Source organism: Pempheris klunzingeri, chromosome 3 (assembly GCF_042242105.1).
Source record: "Pempheris klunzingeri isolate RE-2024b chromosome 3, fPemKlu1.hap1, whole genome shotgun sequence".
Lineage (NCBI taxonomy): Eukaryota > Metazoa > Chordata > Actinopteri > Acropomatiformes > Pempheridae > Pempheris > Pempheris klunzingeri.
In genome coordinates this window covers 850,145-870,144 of record NC_092014.1, presented here as the reverse complement: position 1 = coordinate 870,144, position 20,000 = coordinate 850,145, and the positions used below count along the sequence as shown (strand labels likewise).

At 48.3% G+C, this 20,000-nt stretch overlaps 2 protein-coding genes across 2 annotated transcripts in view; one reads left to right on the top strand and one right to left on the bottom strand.

Moving 5' to 3' along the window:
- Positions 1–567: 567 nt before the first annotated feature.
- Positions 568–10,619, bottom strand: slc22a7a (solute carrier family 22 member 7a). Its single transcript, XM_070828130.1, has 10 exons — positions 10,275–10,619; positions 9,234–9,337; positions 7,856–8,010; positions 6,282–6,450; positions 6,075–6,198; positions 3,208–3,317; positions 2,910–3,124; positions 2,683–2,791; positions 1,817–2,023; positions 568–782 (listed from the first exon to the last, which is right to left on the bottom strand). Exons 1-10 carry the CDS (start codon positions 10,617–10,619, stop codon positions 710–712), a joined length of 1,611 nt encoding a protein of 536 aa, XP_070684231.1. The 3' UTR covers positions 568–709.
- Positions 10,620–14,988: 4,369 nt separating this feature from the next.
- Positions 14,989–20,000, top strand: part of LOC139198574 (heterogeneous nuclear ribonucleoprotein L-like) — a 13,382-nt gene continuing 8,370 nt past the window's right edge. The window contains exons 1-2 of the mRNA XM_070827463.1: positions 14,989–15,265; positions 19,284–19,402. Coding sequence (XP_070683564.1) covers positions 15,080–15,265; positions 19,284–19,402 — 305 coding nt within the window. The 5' untranslated portion in view covers positions 14,989–15,079. The remainder of the gene's footprint in view (positions 15,266–19,283; positions 19,403–20,000) is intronic.

The window sequence follows — 20,000 nt, the reverse complement described above, 5'->3', positions numbered from 1 at the left end:
TGAAGTCATAAAACGTGTTTCCTTTAGAACAGACTCCATGTGATTCTCTGAGACACATTTAGCTCATTTTTCTAGTTCTATTATTGATCATCTCTGATATTCTGTTTCTGGCGGTGTGACTCGCCCTGCGGCTCTCTACCTGTGCTCCTGTACAGGTGAGTCAGTGCACCTGAGCGTCCAGCTGTGGGCTCAGAGCGACGGACAGGTTTCCAGATGTTGATGTTACTGCATCAGGAACTGATTGGACAGCGATGAGAGGCCATCAGTTCCTGATGCACTGCCTTCAGCACTGAAAGACGCTCCGCACGGGGAACACCTGAAGGCATCATCACCTGACTGAAGCTTCATGTGTGACTTCACACCTTAACTTGTAGTTCTGACGAGGCTTCGTTGGGAACATTTCAGTCTCCACCAACTACGACAGAAACAAAGTGAGCTCGTTTTTTTAACAATAAAGTGTTTGAGGAAAATGTCTGCCCGTCTCTTTCTCTTTTTTAGGTAAACGCTGGCATTATGAGGATGTTTTATTTAGAAGAGTTGGTAGACAGAGAATCTGATGGAAAGCAGACAAATACACACGAACCACTTTATTGCATTTGTCTTAATTTGACGTCGCAGGAACTATTTCCGGTCCGCTGACTGGCAGCCGGGCGTCAGATGAGGACTGGGGGGCTCTAACGTCCACATGCTGCTGCTCAGACTGTTCAGATCAGCTGTCCTGCGAGTTCGTCTCCTTCACATCGACCTTTGTTGCACCGCCATGTGCGTCAGCGTGTCTGTGTCTAAACAGGAAGAAAGACACGATGAGCTGACTGTTTTCCAGCAGCAGTTAAAGAAATAAAACATCGTTGTTCACATTAATTCCTATGGAAATGAAATATATTCCTCTTCAAACAGCTGCTGGATCTGGATCAGTGCGATGCAGCACTGAGGACATGTGTCATGTCTCGTCGTGTGTGTTAGTTTGTCTGTGTTTGTGTCTAGTCTCGTCTCTCACTTCCTGTTTTATGTTGAAACCCTAAATTCTCCTGACTTCCTGCCCTTGTGTGTTTCCCGCCTTGGTGACTGTCTGCCCCGCCCTGATCGTTTCCACCTGTTGCCCATCACCTGGTGTATAAATATTCTGCGTCTCCCTTTGTCTTGTGCCAGATTGTCTCGTCTTGTCCGAGCGTCAAAGGTCACTTGTGTTTTCCAAACCAAGCCATAGTTTGCCATGCCTCCTTGTAAGTATTGTATTGTATTAAAGAGTTTGTCACCAGATTAAATGTGTCTTGCTTCGTGCGCCCCGTGCTTAATGCATGTTGTGTATTACTGCTGCTCTGAGGACAGGAAGGGTGATACCATTCAGAAATAACTGCAGAGACGCACACTGTCAGAGGAGGAGCTCGCGAGTGAGTCAGTCCACGTAAAACCTCTTTGCTTCCTCTGTTGTTGTTGTTGCAGCGTTACTTTGCTGCAGTTATCATGAGAACCATGAGCGACACATCCTGCTTCTGTCAGGTATCCTGTGACATCAGCCAGAAGGATAAAACCTGGAATGTTTTTGACTTGAAACTTCAGAGCTTATAATAAGAGTGAAGGAACACTGAGGATCAGTATAAATGCAGCTAAACATCACCAAGAAGACAAACTACTAAATGCTAGATTACTAAACTGCACAGTGACATTAACTCAAACAGCTGTTGATAGTCAGCACTAGATGATCCAACCCACGCTCCAAAGTAGATTATAAATTCAAATGTCCGATCATCTCAGTCACAAACACAGTTACAGTGCAGAGCTCAGAGAAGAAGAAATAAAGATCTAGACTCTCCACCTTCCCTCCTCCACATCCAAGATGTTCTCAGGCAGCCGGACGTTGAGCGTCTCTGGGAGCATGAAGACCAGGCTGCCGCTGATGACCCCCGTCCCGGCAAAGACCAGCGGCGGCAGAAGGAGCCAGACGTCCTCCAGCAGCATGATCACGGGAGCCAGAGAGCTCCCGATGCGACAGAGACACGAGGTGAAGCCCAGACCACACTGCCTGTCCGACAGCACAAGCAGAGCTTCACGTTACCTCCGAGCACAGAGTTCAGCTGCTGCTCAGCTTCTGTCCCCATTAAAGTCGAGAGGAATATGTTTATTTGGCCTTTTTGTGAGCTGATCATAAAGTATTTATTTAAGGAAAGCAGGCATGTGTGCCGCCGGCCCCTTCGACCTGCCACAGCATTAAAGAGATATTTTACATTTCTGCACGGGGGACAATGATCCAGTTTATTTTTCTTTTGTTTTTATACTCGAAGAACATTTCTTCTGTTTCTGCCTCGTAACAGAAGTATGACTGATGCTTTACTAACACCTTTGCAACCGATATCTGTGCAACCAATCCATGGACAACTGTGCAATGATCCACATGATGTTTCTTTATAATTATTGTATTACTGTGTACATTATGTTCATTTAATCTCTCTTTCTTTAATTGTTTGCTTCGTGAACAGTGAACAGTGAACTTTCCCCACTGTGGGATCAATAAAGCTTGATCTTGTCTTATCTGATCTTATCTTATCTCACAATGTTGCCTCCACCTGATGTGACACACGTCATGCATGATGAGCTCATAAACAAATGAACATGTTAGCGAACACGGTGGGTTTAAATGCCGTGTGCGGCTCGGCCCCCGCAGACTCAGGCTCCACGTCTTACCTGAGGACGGTCGGGTAGAGTTCAGCAGAGTAAAGGAACGCCGTGGTGAACGCTGCCTCTGAGAAACCCTTCGCCACCACAGCGATGCACGTCCGGAGAACAGAGAACTCTGGGAAAGAAGCAGGTTATCAAAGACGTCACAGTGATCTGTTAATCTATTGATCGAATCCGTGCTGATACACAGTGGCTGTCGTGTCGATGTATGCAGAGACAGGAAGTGATGTCACCTAGAGGTATGGCCGTGTTTATTCCAATCAGAGCTCCTGTTGTGATCAGAAACCAGGCCTGGCCGTTCCTCCGGCCGATCCAGTCCAGGGCGAAGAAGGTCAGGATTTTGGCGGGAGCTTCGATGGCGGCGTAGATGAACTGCGTGAGGTAGATGCTGACTCCGAAACCTGAGATCCTGAAGCTGATCCCGTAGTACAGGAAGGCCACGGCGAACCTGTGGGGACAGCAGCACGGTCAGTGTGAACACACGCGGTGGCTTCGCTCGCTAAGGGCGAAGGTCAAAGGATGGTTCGGTACCAAAAGAATCCGGAGCAGAGGGTGATCTTCCTCAGCTGGGGCGTTCTGACCAGATCCAGGTAGGAGTGGGTCCTCTTGGCCACCTCAGACACCGTCACCTTCTCCAGAGTCTGAAACAAGCACACGGTCAGACGCTGAGGCTGCAGCACGTTCACAGGAGCGCTCGAGCCTTTCAGGTGAGACACAGGTATGACAGTCCGAGGTCATTTAGAAACAGTCTGCATGACACTGCTGGTTTTTATGCTTTAAAAAAAACAAATCTGCAGCCGTGACCCCTAACCCCTAACACCTAACCCCTAACACCTAACACCTGACCCCTAACACCTAACCCCTAACACCTGACCCTTAACACCTAACCCCTAACACCTGACCCCTAACACCTAACCCTTAACACCTGACCCCTAACACCTGACCCTTAACACCTGATCCCTAACACCTGACCCTTAACATCTGGCCCTTAACACCTGACACCTAACACCTGACCCTTAACACCTGACCCCTAACACCTGACCCTTAACACCTGATCCCTAACACCTGGCCCTTAACATCTGGCCCTTAACACCTGACACCTAACCCCTAACACCTGACCCTTAACACCTGACCCCTGACCACTAACACCTGACTCCTAACCCCTAACACCTGACCCTTAACACCTGACCCCTGACCACTAACACCTGACCCCTAACCCCTAACACCTGACCCTTAACACCTGACCCTTAACACCTAACCCCTAACACCTGACCCCTAACACCTGACCCCTAACACCTGACCCTTAACACCTGACCCCTAACACCTGACCCTTAACACCTAACCCCTAACACCTGACCCTTAACACCTAACCCCTAACACCTAACCCCTAACACCTGACCCCTAACACCTGACCCTTAACACCTGACCCCTAACACCTGACCCCTAACACCTGACCCTTAACACCTGACCCTTAACACCTGACCCTTAACACCTAACCCCTAACACCTGACCCCTAACACCTGACCCTTAACACCTAACCCCTAACACCTGACCCCTAACACCTGACCCTTAACACCTGACCCTTAACACCTGACCCTTAACACCTGACCCTTAACACCTGACCCTTAACACCTAACCCCTAACACCTGACCCCTAACACCTGACCCTTAACACCTAACCCCTAACACCTGACCCCTAACACCTGACCCTTAACACCTGACCCTTAACACCTGACCCTTAACACCTGACCCTTAACACCTGACCCTTAACACCTAACCCCTAACACCTGACCCCTAACACCTGACCCTTAACACCTAACCCCTAACACCTGACCCCTAACACCTGACCCTTAACACCTGACCCTTAACACCTAACCCCTAACACCTGACCCCTAACACCTGACCCTTAACACCTGACCCCTAACACCTGACCCCTAACACCTGACCCTTAACACCTAACCCCTAACACCTAACCCCTAACACCTGACCCCTAACACCTGACCCTTAACACCTGACCCCTAACACCTGACCCTTAACACCTAACCCCTAACACCTGACCCCTAACACCTGACCCCTAACACCTGACCCTTAACACCTAACCCCTAACACCTGACCCCTCACACCTGACCCTTAACACCTGACCCCTAACACCTGACCCCTAACACCTGACCCTTAACACCTAACCCCTAACACCTAACCCCTAACACCTGACCCCTAACACCTGGCCCTTAACATCTGGCCCCTAACACCTAACCCCTAACACCTAACCCCTAACACCTGACCCCTAACACCTGACCCCTAACACCTGGCCCCTAACACCTGGCCCTTAACATCTGACCCTTAACACCTGACCCCTAACCCCTAACACCTGACCCCTAACCCCTAACACCTGACCCTTAACACCTGACCCCTGACCCCTAACACCTGACCCTTAACACCTGACCCCTGACCACTAACACCTGACCCCTAACCCCTAACACCTGACCCCTGACCACTAACACCTGACCCCTAACCCCTAACACCTGACCCCTGACCACTAACACCTGACCCCTAACCCCTAACACCTGACCCTTAACACCTGACCCCTGACCACTAACACCTGACCCCTAACCCCTAACACCTGACCCCTAACCCCTAACACCTGACCCTTAACACCTGACCCCTGACCCCTAACACCTGACCCTTAACACCTGACCCCTGACCACTAACACCTGACCCCTAACCCCTAACACCTGACCCCTGACCACTAACACCTGACCCCTAACCCCTAACACCTGACCCCTGACCACTAACACCTGACCCCTAACCCCTAACACCTGACCCTTAACACCTGACCCCTGACCACTAACACCTGACCCTTAACACCTGACCCCTGACCACTAACACCTGACCCCTGACCACTAACACCTGACCCCTAACCACTAACACCTGACCCCTAACCACTAACACCTGACCCTTAACACCTGACCCCTAACCACTAACACCTGACCCCTAACCACTAACACCTGACCCCTAACCACTAACACCTGACCCTTAACACCTGACCCCTGACCACTAACACCTGACCCCTAACCACTAACACCTGACCCTTAACACCTGACCCCTAACCACTAACACCAGACCCTTAACACCTGACCCCTGACCCCTAACACCTGACTTGGTTCTGCAGCACACGGCCCCGCCCCTCAAGAGCTGCAGGTAATCTGAAAAGTTCCACAGAACTGAAAGAACTCTTTCAGGGAGAGTTTGGGGTTGAGGGAAAGTTTTTTCCCCGGGTGATTTTGGTGGAAACGCGCCAAGGTTTTTCAAAATCCCGGGTAAATGACAAAAGTTCCTGCGGTGGAAAAGGACTGATGACACGAACTCAGCAGTAACTCATTGATGTTGAGTCTGCTGTACCTCAGAGTCCAGCGCAGACGCGGCTTCGTTCTTGCCGTTCATTCTAGCGCACTGAACCAGTTGCTTCTTGGCCTCCTCTGTTCTGCCGTTGACCAGCAGCCATCGCGCCGACTCCGGCAGCCACCTGCACACACGGGCGGAGGACAACCGGCCTTTAAAAACAGAGACACACTGAGGTGTCGGCAAGCACGGAGAACTGAAACTGACCACCAGGAGATGATGGCAGCGACGCAGGGCGCCGTCACCGCCAGCATCAGGTGTCTCCAGTCACGGATGAAGTAGGCCAGCAGGGCCAGGAGCATGTTCCCCACGCTCCACGGCAGGCTCATGATGGTACCGGTGAAGGTCCGGTGCTTCACGTCGGTCCACTCGATGCCTGAGCAGGAAGAGAAAACAGAACTCAACAAAATACAGACAGACTGAGCAGCAGGACTCGACCTTTGGACACAGACAACATGCGAACAGTGAATATATGATATATATGATATATCAATATGCAAAGTGGACCCTGTTTGTTATGAGGATCAAAAGTCAGGCAGCTGATTGAAGCACAAGACAACAACAACAATGATCAATTCAGTTCAGCTCGTCAGGCTTTACTGGCGTGAAATTCAACAAACATTGAGTGAGACGTCATCAGTGAAGAAACTCCACGTGAACAGCAACACGAGTTAACTGGAAAAGGACTGTGGAAGTGTGTTAACGTTGTTATTGTGTGTTGTTCTCAGAGCAGCAAATTATTCAGACATATCAATCACCATCAAGTAATTCCTCAGAGGATTCAAATAAAAACAGGTTTACAGGTTTTAAAGGTAAAATCTGATGCTGAAACGATTCACAGATCAGTTTTAATTTATCAGGCTGTTTCTCAGGTTAGTCTTCGCCTCCAGCTCAGACGCTGAATGACCCATTTTTAATCTATAACATGTGATGATGATGATAACAGTTCCCTGACCTACGGGTCTACACGTCCATTCTGGGAACCCATCAGTTATCATCTGATGATGGTTTAGCCTCTGGGGACAAGGGCGAAGGACTCAGGGCTTCAGTTTTAGCCAGGTGGTGGACAACAGGTGTCCAGGCCAAGACTTCCTTCTCTGTGCTAATGAAAAGCCGCCGATCGGCCTCTTCTGCTCTCCACCTGGATGCAGCCAAATCAGACGTGGCTGGTCAGGAGTCACTACCGTCCCACCGAACTCTTGAACTTGAAAACTTGAACTCTTCATCACCACAGGAGGAAATATTTTAGGAAATGAGTCCGTGTGAAGCCTCCAAAGCATGAAATGTCAGTTTGGAATCTGACCGACAGGAATGAAGCTGGTGGAAAGTGATCTTCTTCTTTCTTTGGCTTCAGGTTGTTTTTTTCTTGAACAGTGGAACAAACATTTCTTTTGCTGGACAGTCCAGCGAGGACGGAGCGACATTAAACATCTACGAGGCTGCAGGACGTTCTGCTGCTGGAACATGAACACGTTCTTCTTCCTTTTTATGACTTTACATTTGTTTTTCAAACATTATTATCTGCTCTTTTCCAGCGCTGCTTGTTGATTGATCAATTCGATCAGATTACTGTTCACGGCCTGTTTACTCCTGATTTTTTAGGTCACGCTGGGTGTTTGTTGGGTGTCACGTCAGTGTTTTCAGAATTAATGAGACCGTGAAGTCACGATCACAGCGATCAGACAGTTTGTGGTTACGACAACACTTCTGGAGGAATTTAAACTGTAAACTGCAGTAAGAAAACCATCATCATCGCCAAAGAGAGTGTGTGTGTGTTTTACTGAGGGCCACGCAGATGCTGGACAGCCCGCTGAGGGCGGCGCCGCACAGCGCTCTGGAGACGGCGAACATGACGTAGGAGGTGGAGAACGCAGAGGTGACCCCGAACACAGTGGAGGAGATAAACGCCACCAGGAACATCGGCCTACGGCCAAACCTGCAACACACACACACACACACACACACACACACACACACACACTTTCACTAAACAGCTGAGCTTCAAACTTTGTTGTTGATCTTTTTTACTTGAAGTTCCTGCGATATGATCAAAAGCTCCAGAACAGCTTCTGAATGGACCTTGAAGTAACACGTTTGGAGTGTTTTTTTTTTGGAAATTATAATAATGTGGGACGTAAACATGAACATGGGGCTTTAAGTGACACACACACACACAGCAGCAGTGACATCAAAGGTCTGTTTTAATTTCATGAGGCCGTTATATAATAGTTTTATTATATAATGATAATAATGTAATATGACAATAATAATATAATTATTCAGATTTATGGAACATTTTTCAGTTTCAGTTTAACTTATTTGAAAGGGGACAATACAATGTCATAAAACCAATGATTACACGTGGTTAAAAAAAGCCAGAATTAGCCAGAAGGCTAGTTTTCATCTGTGTTCCCCTGGCCATGATGTAAAAAAGCATCATGGCCAGGATGATATATATATATATATATATATATTATATCTTTTTTTTTCAGGATTAGAGATTCAGTGTATTTACATGTGCTACAGTAACTGTAGTTTTACTGCAGTGATGGAAGAAGTAATCACATTCTTCACTTAAATAGAAGACACACTGTGAAAACGCTCCAGTACAAGAAGCCTGACTGAAGCCAAAGGAAGTGTCAGTGTGATTCATGTCACTGCTGCATTAACACACATCTGTGGATTAGTTGTGACTTTCTAAGTTACTTTTGCAATGTAAAATATAAAACCTCCATCATATTAAGCAGTAAAAATCTGCTCCACTTTAATGAATATTATACTTTTACTTTTAAGTACATTTTCCTAATAATGCTATTTACTTCAGTAAGACTTTTATTTTTTATTTTGTCTGATAATCTTTGGTTTAGACTGAAAATGCAGTCGGTCTTGTTTTTAGTAGAAATAAATGAGTCTGATCTCTAAAGAAGATCCTTTAACTTCATTTCGGTAAATGTCACTTTGTCTCTATTTGCCTCATTTTTAATCAGACGCCGTCTAGATTGAACTAGATTGCTTGAAATCGGTCTTTTGATCCAGTAAAATTAATTTACTGCGCTGGCAGCAGATTCTCTTGTTACATCATCTGAATCCTAGTTAAAGTCTTTATCCGTGGCTCAGGTGACTGTGAGGCTTCAAAACACGAAGAATGGTTGAACTCACCTGTCAGAAAGCTGCCCGAACAGGATGGCTCCAAACGTGACCCCCAGGAAGAAGTAGGTGGCGAGGACCTGATTCAGCTGTTTGTCGTCACATACCAGGTCCCACTGCAGAGAGACGCACAGGTGAGAACACCACTGCAGCACACCTGTCTGCCGTCCACACCTTCGTCTTCTACCTTCACATTCTGAACTCAGGACAGTGAATTTAACTCCAGACAGTTTGTGTAAGCGTTCGCTGGAGCAGCATCTGGTGGACAGGAGAGGAACCTCCTCGCTGGCCGGCCATTTCTGTTGTGATTCTTATTTGATTGTTACCTTCGTGAGCTTTAGACACTCGGCTCTGATTGGGAAGTGATTTTGTCACACTGCCGTACAGACGCGTCATGTGATAGTTAATCATGTCGTGGTCCGTCTGTCCACAGACTGAAATATCTGAACATCTCTTCGGTTGGTTTGGTTCGACATTCATGGTCCCCTCGGGATGAACTGTCCTCTAACTCTTCCTCTAGCGCCATCCTCAGGTCAACATGTCTGATACCGACGTTGAAACCAAAGTGAAACTGAAGTTAACGTTCTAGTTTTACCCCAAACTGTCATCTTCTCCCAAACCAATTAGTCTCAGCACCTAAACCTAACCAAACTGTGAAGTGGGAATGAGAACCCTGTGGAATAAATGGTGACGCTAAGAGGTCCCTTGTGTGTCGCTGTTGGACCCCAGAGGAGGAGACAGAGCAGGTATTTCAGGTATTTCAGGTATTTCAGGTATTTCAGGTATTTCAGGTATTTCAGGTATTCCCTGCAGAACTGAGGACGTTGCCCTTCGTCAGATCCTCATCATTTCTGAATGTGCTGTTTCTCTCTGTGACTCTGATAAAGGTTCATGTCTGAAACATCCTAAATAGTCTCGAGTTGTGCAGGTGAGTAAATTCAACCTTTTCATCACCAGTTTGACTTCGAAGATATTAAAGTTGTACATTACAGAGCAGAAAGTGCTTCACTTAAGACGTTGCCATTGGTAATGAATTATTTTGCTCGTCCTCACCTCGGTGGCAGTCGTGGAGCTGAACTGTGATTGGTCGTAGATCCAGCCATGCGGACAGGGTGCCGTCCCATTTCCTTGGTCCAGGTAAGAGGTCAGCGGGGGGTCGTACACTCTGCAGGAGCTGAGGGAGCCGTCGTCATGACGGGGGATCTTGAGGGCCACGGCCTCGGGGTCGCCGTCCTCCGGGCTCCCAAGGGCACAGCGGTGGGGAGGCGACGCAGAGACGAAGTTGTGCAGGAGGAAGTGGAGGGGGAGGATGGTGCGGGGGAGGCCCAGGATGAGCAGGACCAGGAACTGGAACCTGGAGAAGCCGCCGACGTCGTCCAGGATCTCCTCGAACCTCATGGTGACCATCTGTGTCTGTCTGAGCTCCTGATCCTGATCCTCTGGGTCTCAGTCTGTCTGAGGCTGAACAGTCAGTCAGAACACACACCGAGAGGGAGGTGCTCAGTGTGTGTGTGTGTGTGTGTGTGTGTGTGTGTGTGTGTGTGTGTGTGTCTGTGTGTGTGTGTGTGTGTGTGTGTGTGTGTGTGTGTGTGTGTCTGTGTGTGTGTGTGTGTGTCTGTCTGTGTGTGTGTGTCTGTGTGTGTCTGTGTGTGTGTGTGTGTGTGTGTGTGTGTGTGTGTGTGTGTGTGTGTGTGTGTGTGTGTGTGTGTGTGTGTGTGTGTGTGTGTACATGCTTCCTCCACATGCACTAACAGGACCGTCGTGGTGCAGCAGAACAAAGTGGATTCAGCTCTGAGGTTGATACTGAGTCTCACTGAGACGCGGTGGGATGAGCCAGTTTCTACTTGAGGTGTCTTTAGACTGAGGAAGGTAAAGAGTAAAGAGTAATTCATGCAGCAGCTTTTCCAAAAACCAAGTGGTGAAGTGTTTAAAAGGTGAATCAGCTGAGACACTAAGAACAGTTAAGTAAACAGTTAAGTTTACTGAACAATAACGTTTATCACTAGTCACACATCGAGGAAACATCAGCTGCACAGTGACAGAATTTATTCAGCGTGTTAATTGTGAGGAAGCACGCTGACCTCCTGCCTGAGTCACAAACCAGCAGGCTTTTAACTGTGTCTTTTTGATTTTAAGCCTTTATGGTGCAGATTATTCACCATAACACCAAACACACAAGGTTTAAACAGCAAAGTGACTCAGCAGAGATTCTGGTTCATCTGTGTTTATATGCACCAGCTGTTCAGACCTGGTCCAGGATGAAGAAGAAGAACTTCCTCATATGAAGGTTTCTCTACAGGTAGAAGGTGTTTAAGCCTCAGCTCTTTAGTCCAGGAGATCAGGACTCAGATCAGTTTTCAGAGGCAGTCTGGGTTAGGTTAAGGTTAAGTCAAACAGAAATATAAAAGGCAGAGTACATTAAACTCAAGTTCTGCTCTGTACTGCTGCCGCCTGTGTGTAAATGTGTCTGAATGTTTCTTCTTCATTCATCAGTTCAAAGGATTCGTTCAGCAAGTCGAGTCCCACTGAGCTGGAACCATCCGGAGCCAGAAACGCACCAAACTCCATTCATAATTCTTCATATTTAAGTTTCCTCTCTGAACGTGAGACATGGACGCTGATGTTTCATCACATTTAAGTGTTTTTACTTTGCCTACAGTTCGGCGTTACTCTCAAACACGCTGAGCTGAACTGAGACATGAAGACAGCTTCAGGAGGATTTGTGCTTTTAAACGCACCACGCAGGCACTGCGCTCACAGGCTGATGAGGAGCTGGTGACTTGATGTCTGCGATGGTCAAAGAGGAGCGGGGCCGAGGAAGAGTAGTGATACACAACATCATCGTCGTCGCTCGTGGCCTCCAGCTGAGCTCCGTGACGTCACCTGCTGGTTTGTGAGCCTCAGGTTTGGCTCCACGGGCGTCGCCATCTTGGTTTTTAGAGCCAGAAGGGACGTTTGTTCCATGAACATATATATCACTGTCTATTATTCTATACGTTACTATACGACTGCATGTGTCGTCATATTCACTGCCTCCAGTCCACAAAGAGAGCGGAGAGCCTGGAGAATCAGATTATACGGAGATAATGACAAACATCTCCCAGGACTCCCATGGTCATCAGCTGACCCCTGGGGGGCGCTGGGAGGTCATCACACCTCCAATCAGCTCCATCTCTTCCTCTGACAAACACACGCTGATCCAGAAGGACTGAAGACTCAGCAGGTGTCTTCATTCAGACGAGAGGGCCAGTGGAGTCGCCCCCTGCTGGACACTAGAGAAGAAGCAGCTTTAAGGCTCTTCAGCATCGGCTCCACTGTTCAGCCCCAGAGGACACCGACACTCTTTATAGACTGATACCGACCAATCAGAGGACGCTTCTTTATAGACTGATACCGACCAATCAGAGGACGCTTCTTTACAGACTGATACCGACCAATCAGAGGACGCTTCTTTACAGACTGATACCGACCAATCAGAGGACGCTTCTTTATAGACTGATACCGACCAATCAGAGGATGCTTCTTTATAGACTGATACCGACCAATCAGAGGACGCTTCTTTATAGACTGATACCGACCAATCAGAGGACGCTTCTTTATACAGACTGATACCGACCAATCAGAGGACGCTTCTTTATACAGACTGATACCGACCAATCAGAGGACGCTTCTTTACAGACTGATACCGACCAATCAGAGGACGCTTCTTTATACAGACTGATACCGACCAATCAGAGGACGCTTCTTTATAGACTGATACCGACCAATCAGAGGACGCTTCTTTATACAGACTGATACCGACCAATCAGAGGACGCTTCTTTACAGACTGATACCGACCAATCAGAGGACGCTTCTTTATACAGACTGATACCGACCAATCAGAGGACGCTTCTTTACAGACTGATACCGACCAATCAGAGGACGCTTCTTTATACAGACTGATACCGACCAATCAGAGGACGCTTCTTTATACAGACTGATACCGACCAATCAGAGGACGCTTCTTTATACAGACTGATACCGACCAATCAGAGGACGCTTCTTTATAGACTGATACCGACCAATCAGAGGACAGCGACACTTCTTAGGTCAATGGTTAAAGGTCAAAAAAAGCTTCTGGTACAGAACATGAATCATTATGTCAGTGTGTTTGTGTCTCAAACCACCAGCTACCAGGACCTGCAGTTACCATGGCAACCAGACCCTTATTTCAATCCCACACACACACATTTACTACAGTAAAGGTTTTGGCTCCACTACAAGTAAAAACCAGCTAAATGTGCTCAGAGTACTAAAAGTAAAAGTCATGTTGCTCTTTAATGAGTCATTTTCCTGCTGCAGGTGTTTCGGGTTGAGCTCATCGTTACTCCTGTTGCAGCAAAGCATCATGGGACAGACGACCATCATGTATCTGCAGAAAGTCTCTTCGTGGTCACACAGCCTGTCTTCAGTGTGCAGCTCATCCAGAAGGTTGGTAATGTCGCCGCCTGGAGGTTCCCTCCTGCTACTTCATCTTCCTCTCTTTTACCACTTTATCTTTTAGTTTGTTTCCTTTTATCTTCCGCTGGTGCTTCTGGCAGAGCACGACCAACAGCTCCTGTGCTACAAAACAGATAACACACGTTTTTGGGTGGTGTAAGACACAAAGATTGTTTATTTACATGATGTTTCACTCTGTAAAGGAAAAAAAGGTCCAAACCTTTGAACCAACTTTATAGTGTAGCTGAAGCTGTTTGCTCTCAGTGTCACAGATGTCAGGTAGTGATGGAAAGAATAGGTATGATAATAATAGTAATAATAAAAGTAATATCCTCTGTGAAGCAGGTGAACTGCACCACGTGTACTCAGGTGAAGCCTCACACACTGAACAGGCGGCAGGTGAGTATTTAGTGGTGTAGTAGTAACACCGATCTGAACACACCTGTTAGGTTTTGCGGCCATCGTGGTGATAAAATGCGTCCACAGACAGACGGACAGAAAACCCACAGACGGACGGACGGAGTCAGAGAGTCCCTGAACTCAGCACGGGTTCAGAGTAAAACTGATTTTAACAGGAGGGACCTGAACCCAGTGAAAGAGTCAGTGAGTCCTGGTTATGGTGGACTAGACCTCATCCTGGTTTCACAAACCTGGATTTGCTGTCTGGAGTCTCCTGAGAGAAACCAGGATCCTGTGCAAACACCTGATCCTGGTTTCTGAACAACCCAGTGAGACTGAGACCTGGATGCCTGATCCAGATGATCCTGAATCAGCTCCACAGCAGGACTCCAACCTCCATGTGAACACACGCAGTCACAACACTTCCTCCTCAGACGCTGCAGCAGTTTAACAGGTGTGCTGTTGCCACGGTAACCTGACCTCCACGCAGAGGAAACAGCTGCAGAGAGGTGACGACTCTGTCCTCATTTGAGTCTCCTGTCGAGCACAAAGCGGCGCCTGCCATCCGTCTCGTCCCCTCCCTCACTTCAGCGCAGAACCCCATAGAGAATCTGTCTGTTTTTAAGTTTCCTTCAGTCTCTCGTGATCCAGTGACAGTTTATCTGCACGAGCAGGAGTCCACTGCAGACAGGAGCTGCCGTCTGCAGGTTCGGCTCACGTCAGTGGACATTATCGGACTAAAACCAGGCTGAAAGGAGCACAGCAGCAGTGACCTACAGTGTGGAGGAACGTGACCTTGACCTGCAGTTTGTGCCGGAAGTCGTGGCAGAGTGAGACGTCTCTGCTTTTGTCACTCTTTGGAGCTGAAAGAGAGAGAGAGACAGAAAGAGAGAGACAGAGAGACAGACAGACTTCAGTCCTTCAGGTCTCACGTCTCTTCCTCTGAAAGTCTTCACCGTGAACTCACCGTCTGTCTGAGATGGAGGAGAGAGAAGAAGGAGGAGGAGGAGGAGGAGGATACCATCGGGCAGCCAAGCGGCTCCGGACGGAGCAGCAGGCCGGGGGAGAGGAGCTGGAGGACGGGGAGGAGGAGGAGGAGGAGGAGGAGGAGTCCGCCGGAGAAGGAGGGAAGGTGGGGGACGTTTCTGCTGCTTCAAATGTCCACGTGAGTTCAGATCATGTTTGTTAGAACACTAGCAGGAAACAGTAAACCCCCCCAGAGCTTAAGATCATGATCATCTTCATGAGCAGAAGAAAGTCAGTCTGGTGTTCAGACCTTCTCAGACTGAGCTGCTCACCAGGAAATCACTGACATCGGAGTTTTTAACTCACAGTGAGGAGGTTTGGGGGCTTTGGGGGGGTTTCTGAGCACTTGTGCTCCTCTGAGAGATGTTCAGAGAAGATATTTCTTTTTTAGTCCTGTGGGGAGGGTTTGGAGGGTTCTGCAGGAGGTTCTGGTGTTCCCTCACTGGGTTATATGGAGACATCCATATGTATGGGGGGGTGAATGGGGGAGTGAATGGGGGAGAGGCAAACTGAAAAGCAGCTTGTTTGTTGAGGAGGAACCGTCCGAGATGTGCTCTTATTTGTGAAGAAGTTCCTCTGCTTGTGTTTGAGGCTCTGCAGCCTGCTGCTCGTCTTCCTCACACTCTTCTTTTTAAGGGGATCTGTCTCTACAAGGTGGACACCAGCTCGCTGTGGTGAAGCCGTAACCTCTGAGCTTGGATGTGAAGGGCTCGTTGTAAGAAGTCTTAGTTCCAGGTGATGAACCGGTCGTGAATACTGACTTAGACTTAGAATAGATCCCCAAAACCCCACAGACTGCACCTTTAAGTGCAGGTAGTAGCACCGTGATGCTGCTCTGCTGCAGTATTTTCTGCTGAATGATGTCAGGTGAAAGCAGCTCAGATATGTAGACAGCTTTGCTCTGAAGGCGTGAGCAGGCTCTGCTCGGTGAGACGGTCTGGCCTCTCAGCGAGGGTCTGGCACTGACAGGAAGTGCCTGACCTCAGCAGGAAGTGAGGCCATCTGTCTATCTTGGTAAACAGGCCTGTGGTTTTCTGTCTGCTCAGGTTCGCTCAGACGGTATGACGCTACGTGAGGAGGTAAAGAGACGTCGAACAAAGGCAGGAACGAAATGCTCATTCTTATTTCCTGACCACTTCATACAAGCTTCTGCATAAGGCTGCTCCTCCTGAGACAGGAAGTTCAAGCACTTCTGTCCACTGACCGTCGTTCTGTGTAGCCGAGGAGTGCAGTGGTTCTGTGAGAGGCTAACACATGATCTGTGTCAGGTTTAGGGGTCGTTGGTGGTGTTTTAGGGGCCGGATGGGTCCAGTGATCTTCATAGGAGACAGTGGAGGACGGACTGCTTCCTGCCAACACACACAGCTCATCGTCCTCATCCGAGCAGAGTTACCTTTTCATTATTTAATCCTCTCTGACTCTCAAACAGCACGAGAACAGTACGAGAGTAAAAATGAAAAGACCGAAAGCACCAACTAAAGTTCATTTCACGTGTTTCTACACACCAGGCAGAGCGTTCACATCGATCTGGGGGCTCAGAGGTGCAGCATCAAAGCACCTTTCATGCTTTTTATTGTTCAAACAGAGAGTGAAGATCAGACAGACGCCAGCAGTGAAGCTGTGAAAGTCACCCGAGCACCACTTATATCACGAGGGAGTGCATCAGTCCAAACATCCAGCCTAACGCTGTCCTCTGGTGAGCTACGGCACCGTGTCATCATCCACGTGGTTCGGGTGGACCAGCTGCTGTGTGAACGGTGCTGTAGGTCAGAAACCCCCAACAAACCCCAAAACAAACGGGCTTTTACAAAGAAGTCAAAGGAGGAATCAGAAGAATTCATCAGAAGATCTCCACAGCGTCCTGCAGCGCCTCCGTCTCAGCACAGCTTGAGCTAGAGGTCAGCCGACGCTTCGTTCTGCGCCAATAAACCACCGGTGTACCGACTGATGGAGGAAGAGGAGGAGGAGGTGATGAAGATGGAGGAGGAGGAGGTGATGAGTTTAGGCCACAGAGTCAGACTCTCTGAGCTGTAATGAGAGCAACCGACAGGAAGGAAGCAACATGTCAGTCAACGCTCACACACACACACTAAACAAAGAGTAAATAAAGTTCACCAAGAAGAGCTGTGGCTCAGTCACCATGGCAACCGGGCCGTTTGGTAGGTAGTAAAAGTGTTGGAACTGGTCCAGTAGACCGCCTCGGCCAGCGGCCACCAAACGGGCTGCAATGGCTGCAACTTAACGTTATTGTGTGACTTTGGTGTCACACCAGATCCTATTCACAAAAACAGGAATTTTACTATGTGCAACACAGGAGTTGCTTGTTGACTGCTGACTCCATCAGGTAGTTTGTTTTTGTTCTTGTGTGTAACACAAAGATTGTGTTGAGTCCAAACTGACCATTTAAAACACCAAAGTCACTCAATAACACACACACACTGACTGATGGAGGCAGCAGCAGAGCAGCAGCTCCTGTGTCCTGTTCTCTAAAATCCCTGTTTTAGTGAATGTAGTCTGGTGTGTGTGCTGTTTGTGGTTAAACCAAAAGGATCTTCCAGGTCTCTCTCTGTAGGGATCCTTTCCATGATGCTGTCACACACTTAGAATAACACTCTGAGCCTGTCAGTGGATCAAACAAGCTCTTTTAGTGGACCTACTGTGATCAGGTGCAGTTGTCCCAAAGGATCACGTTGCAGCCATTGCAGCCCGTTTGGTGTCTGCTGGCTGAGGTGATCTACTGGACCAGTTCCAACACTTTTACTACCTACCAGTCACTCACACACCAGGATGTGTCTTTGGGCCCCGGCAGAGACTCTGGTCTGCAGCGCTATGAGATAAGACTTCAGTGATTTTCATGTGTTGCAGCAGACAGGAGGTGATGTGTCAGGAGATATCAGTGAGATCAGTGTGAAACAAATAGTGACGGTACAGTCGGAAAATCCTCTCAACGAAGAGGCGTCGAAAGCACGTTGGCTGCGTGTCACAGGAAGAGGCTGAGGGAGCGTTTTCACCGTGTTTGCAGCCTGACTTGTTTTCTGCAGCAAGTCGAGGCTGCACGCTCACACACTCTACAGCAACGGCTGCAGGATGTGTTTGGGGTGTTGATCTGATACGCAGCAGCATCCAGAGTTCAGCTCACACAGTCTGATCTGGGTGCAGAAGTATTTTTCCTCGCTCTGTATTTGCCTTTTAATAATCTCCACAATGCCTGTTGATAAAGAAACACAGTATCACTATTATAACCATTATGGAATTATTTTAACTTTGATTTGGTGGATGGACATAAATACTACAACACCCATGAGCCTCGGCTGTTATCACCCTGCCTACCTTCCCAGCCTGTTAACGCCTGAGAGGTGAAACCCAGGGGACCACAGCTCGCTGGTGGAGCCTAATTGGTGTGAGCTCAGATGAGCTCGTTAACTTCAGCACACAGCTTTTCCCACCTGGACGGTCTGAGGACGCAGCTGAGAGATTGTTCTGGACTAAATAAGGAGCAAATAATGTGCTGATCTGAGGAGGGAGTCGATGGACAATAAGACAATGAAGCATCTGACAATTTAACTGTAGCGGTATGGAGGATGTTTGCCTTAAAGGAGAACTCCTGTAGTTTAACCCAGTCTCCTCTGTGTCCTCTTGTTTGATCCACTGACAGGCTCAGAGTGTTATTCTAAGTGTGTGACAGCATGATGGAAAGGATCCCTACAGAGAGAGACCTGGAAGATCCTTTTGGTTTAACCACAAACAGCACACACACCAGACTACATTCACTAAAACAGGGATTTAACAGAACAGGACACAGGAGCTGCTGCCTCCATCAGTCAGTGTGTCTGTGTTACTGTGTGTTACACTAATTTTGTGTTGGATCTGAATTAACCCTTTAAAACACCAAAGTCACACAATAACACAAACTAACTAACAGATGGAGGCAGCAGCTCCTGTGTCCTGTGAGGTGAAATTATAATTATATTATAAATCCTCTGTTTGTACATGTGGATCTGTTTTATAAATCTAAACCACTGTGGAACTGGGCCTCATTTTCAGACCCTCAGTCAGCATTAGTGCCGTCATCACGTGTGCACCTGTAGAACGTCATCAGCAGCTCTTTTCAGTCAGCGTCTCTAAACCCGCTGACTGCAGGTCTCCTCTCTCCGCAGGCCGCCGGTCAGCACCGTCACCGCATCCCCCCGTCCCCGGTGGTCCACGTCCGAGGGCTCTGTGACGCCGTGGTGGAGGCCGACCTGGTGGAGGCGCTGGACAAGTTCGGCAACATCTGGTGACAGTTTACCTTTAGGATGCCGACAGTGTGTTCCTTTATCTGGGCGACAGAACGTGTTCCTTTATCTGTGCGACAGAACGCGTTCCTTTAACTGTGCGACAGAACGCGTTCCTTTATCCGGGCGACAGAACGCGTTCCTTTATCTGTGCGACAGAACGCGTTCCTTTATCTGTGCGACAGAACGCGTTCCTTTATCCGGGCGACAGAACGCGTTCCTTTATCCGGGCGACAGAACGCGTTCCTTTAACTGGGCGACAGAACGCGTTCCTTTATCCGGGCGACAGAACGCGTTCCTTTATCTGTGCGACAGAACGCGTTCCTTTATCTGGGCGACAGAACGCGTTCCTTTAACTGGGCGACAGAACGCGTTCCTTTATCTGGGCGACAGAACGCGTTCCTTTATCCGGGCGACAGAACGCGTTCCTTTATCCGGGCGACAGAACGCGTTCCTTTAACTGGGCGACAGAACGCGTTCCTTTAACTGTGCGACAGAACGCGTTCCTTTATCTGGGCGACAGAACGCGTTCCTTTAACTGGGCGACAGAACGCGTTCCTTTAACTGGGCGACAGAACGCGTTCCTTTATCTGTGCGACA

What these genes read in the sequence shown, in the direction of transcription:
- slc22a7a (XM_070828130.1), bottom strand. Translation starts at nt 10,619, where the DNA reads ATGAGGTTCGAGGAGATCCTGGACGACGTCGGCGGCTTCTCCAGGTTC. An exon ending in GCTCCACGACTGCCACCGAG is followed by an intron (nt 9,338 to 10,274) that starts GTGAGGACGAGC and finishes GTCTCTCTGCAG; the next exon opens with TGGGACCTGGTATGTGACGA. An exon ending in TTGGATGTGGAGGAGGGAAG is followed by an intron (nt 783 to 1,816) that starts GTGGAGAGTCTA and finishes CTTCCTGTTTAG; the next exon opens with ACACAGACACGCTGACGCAC.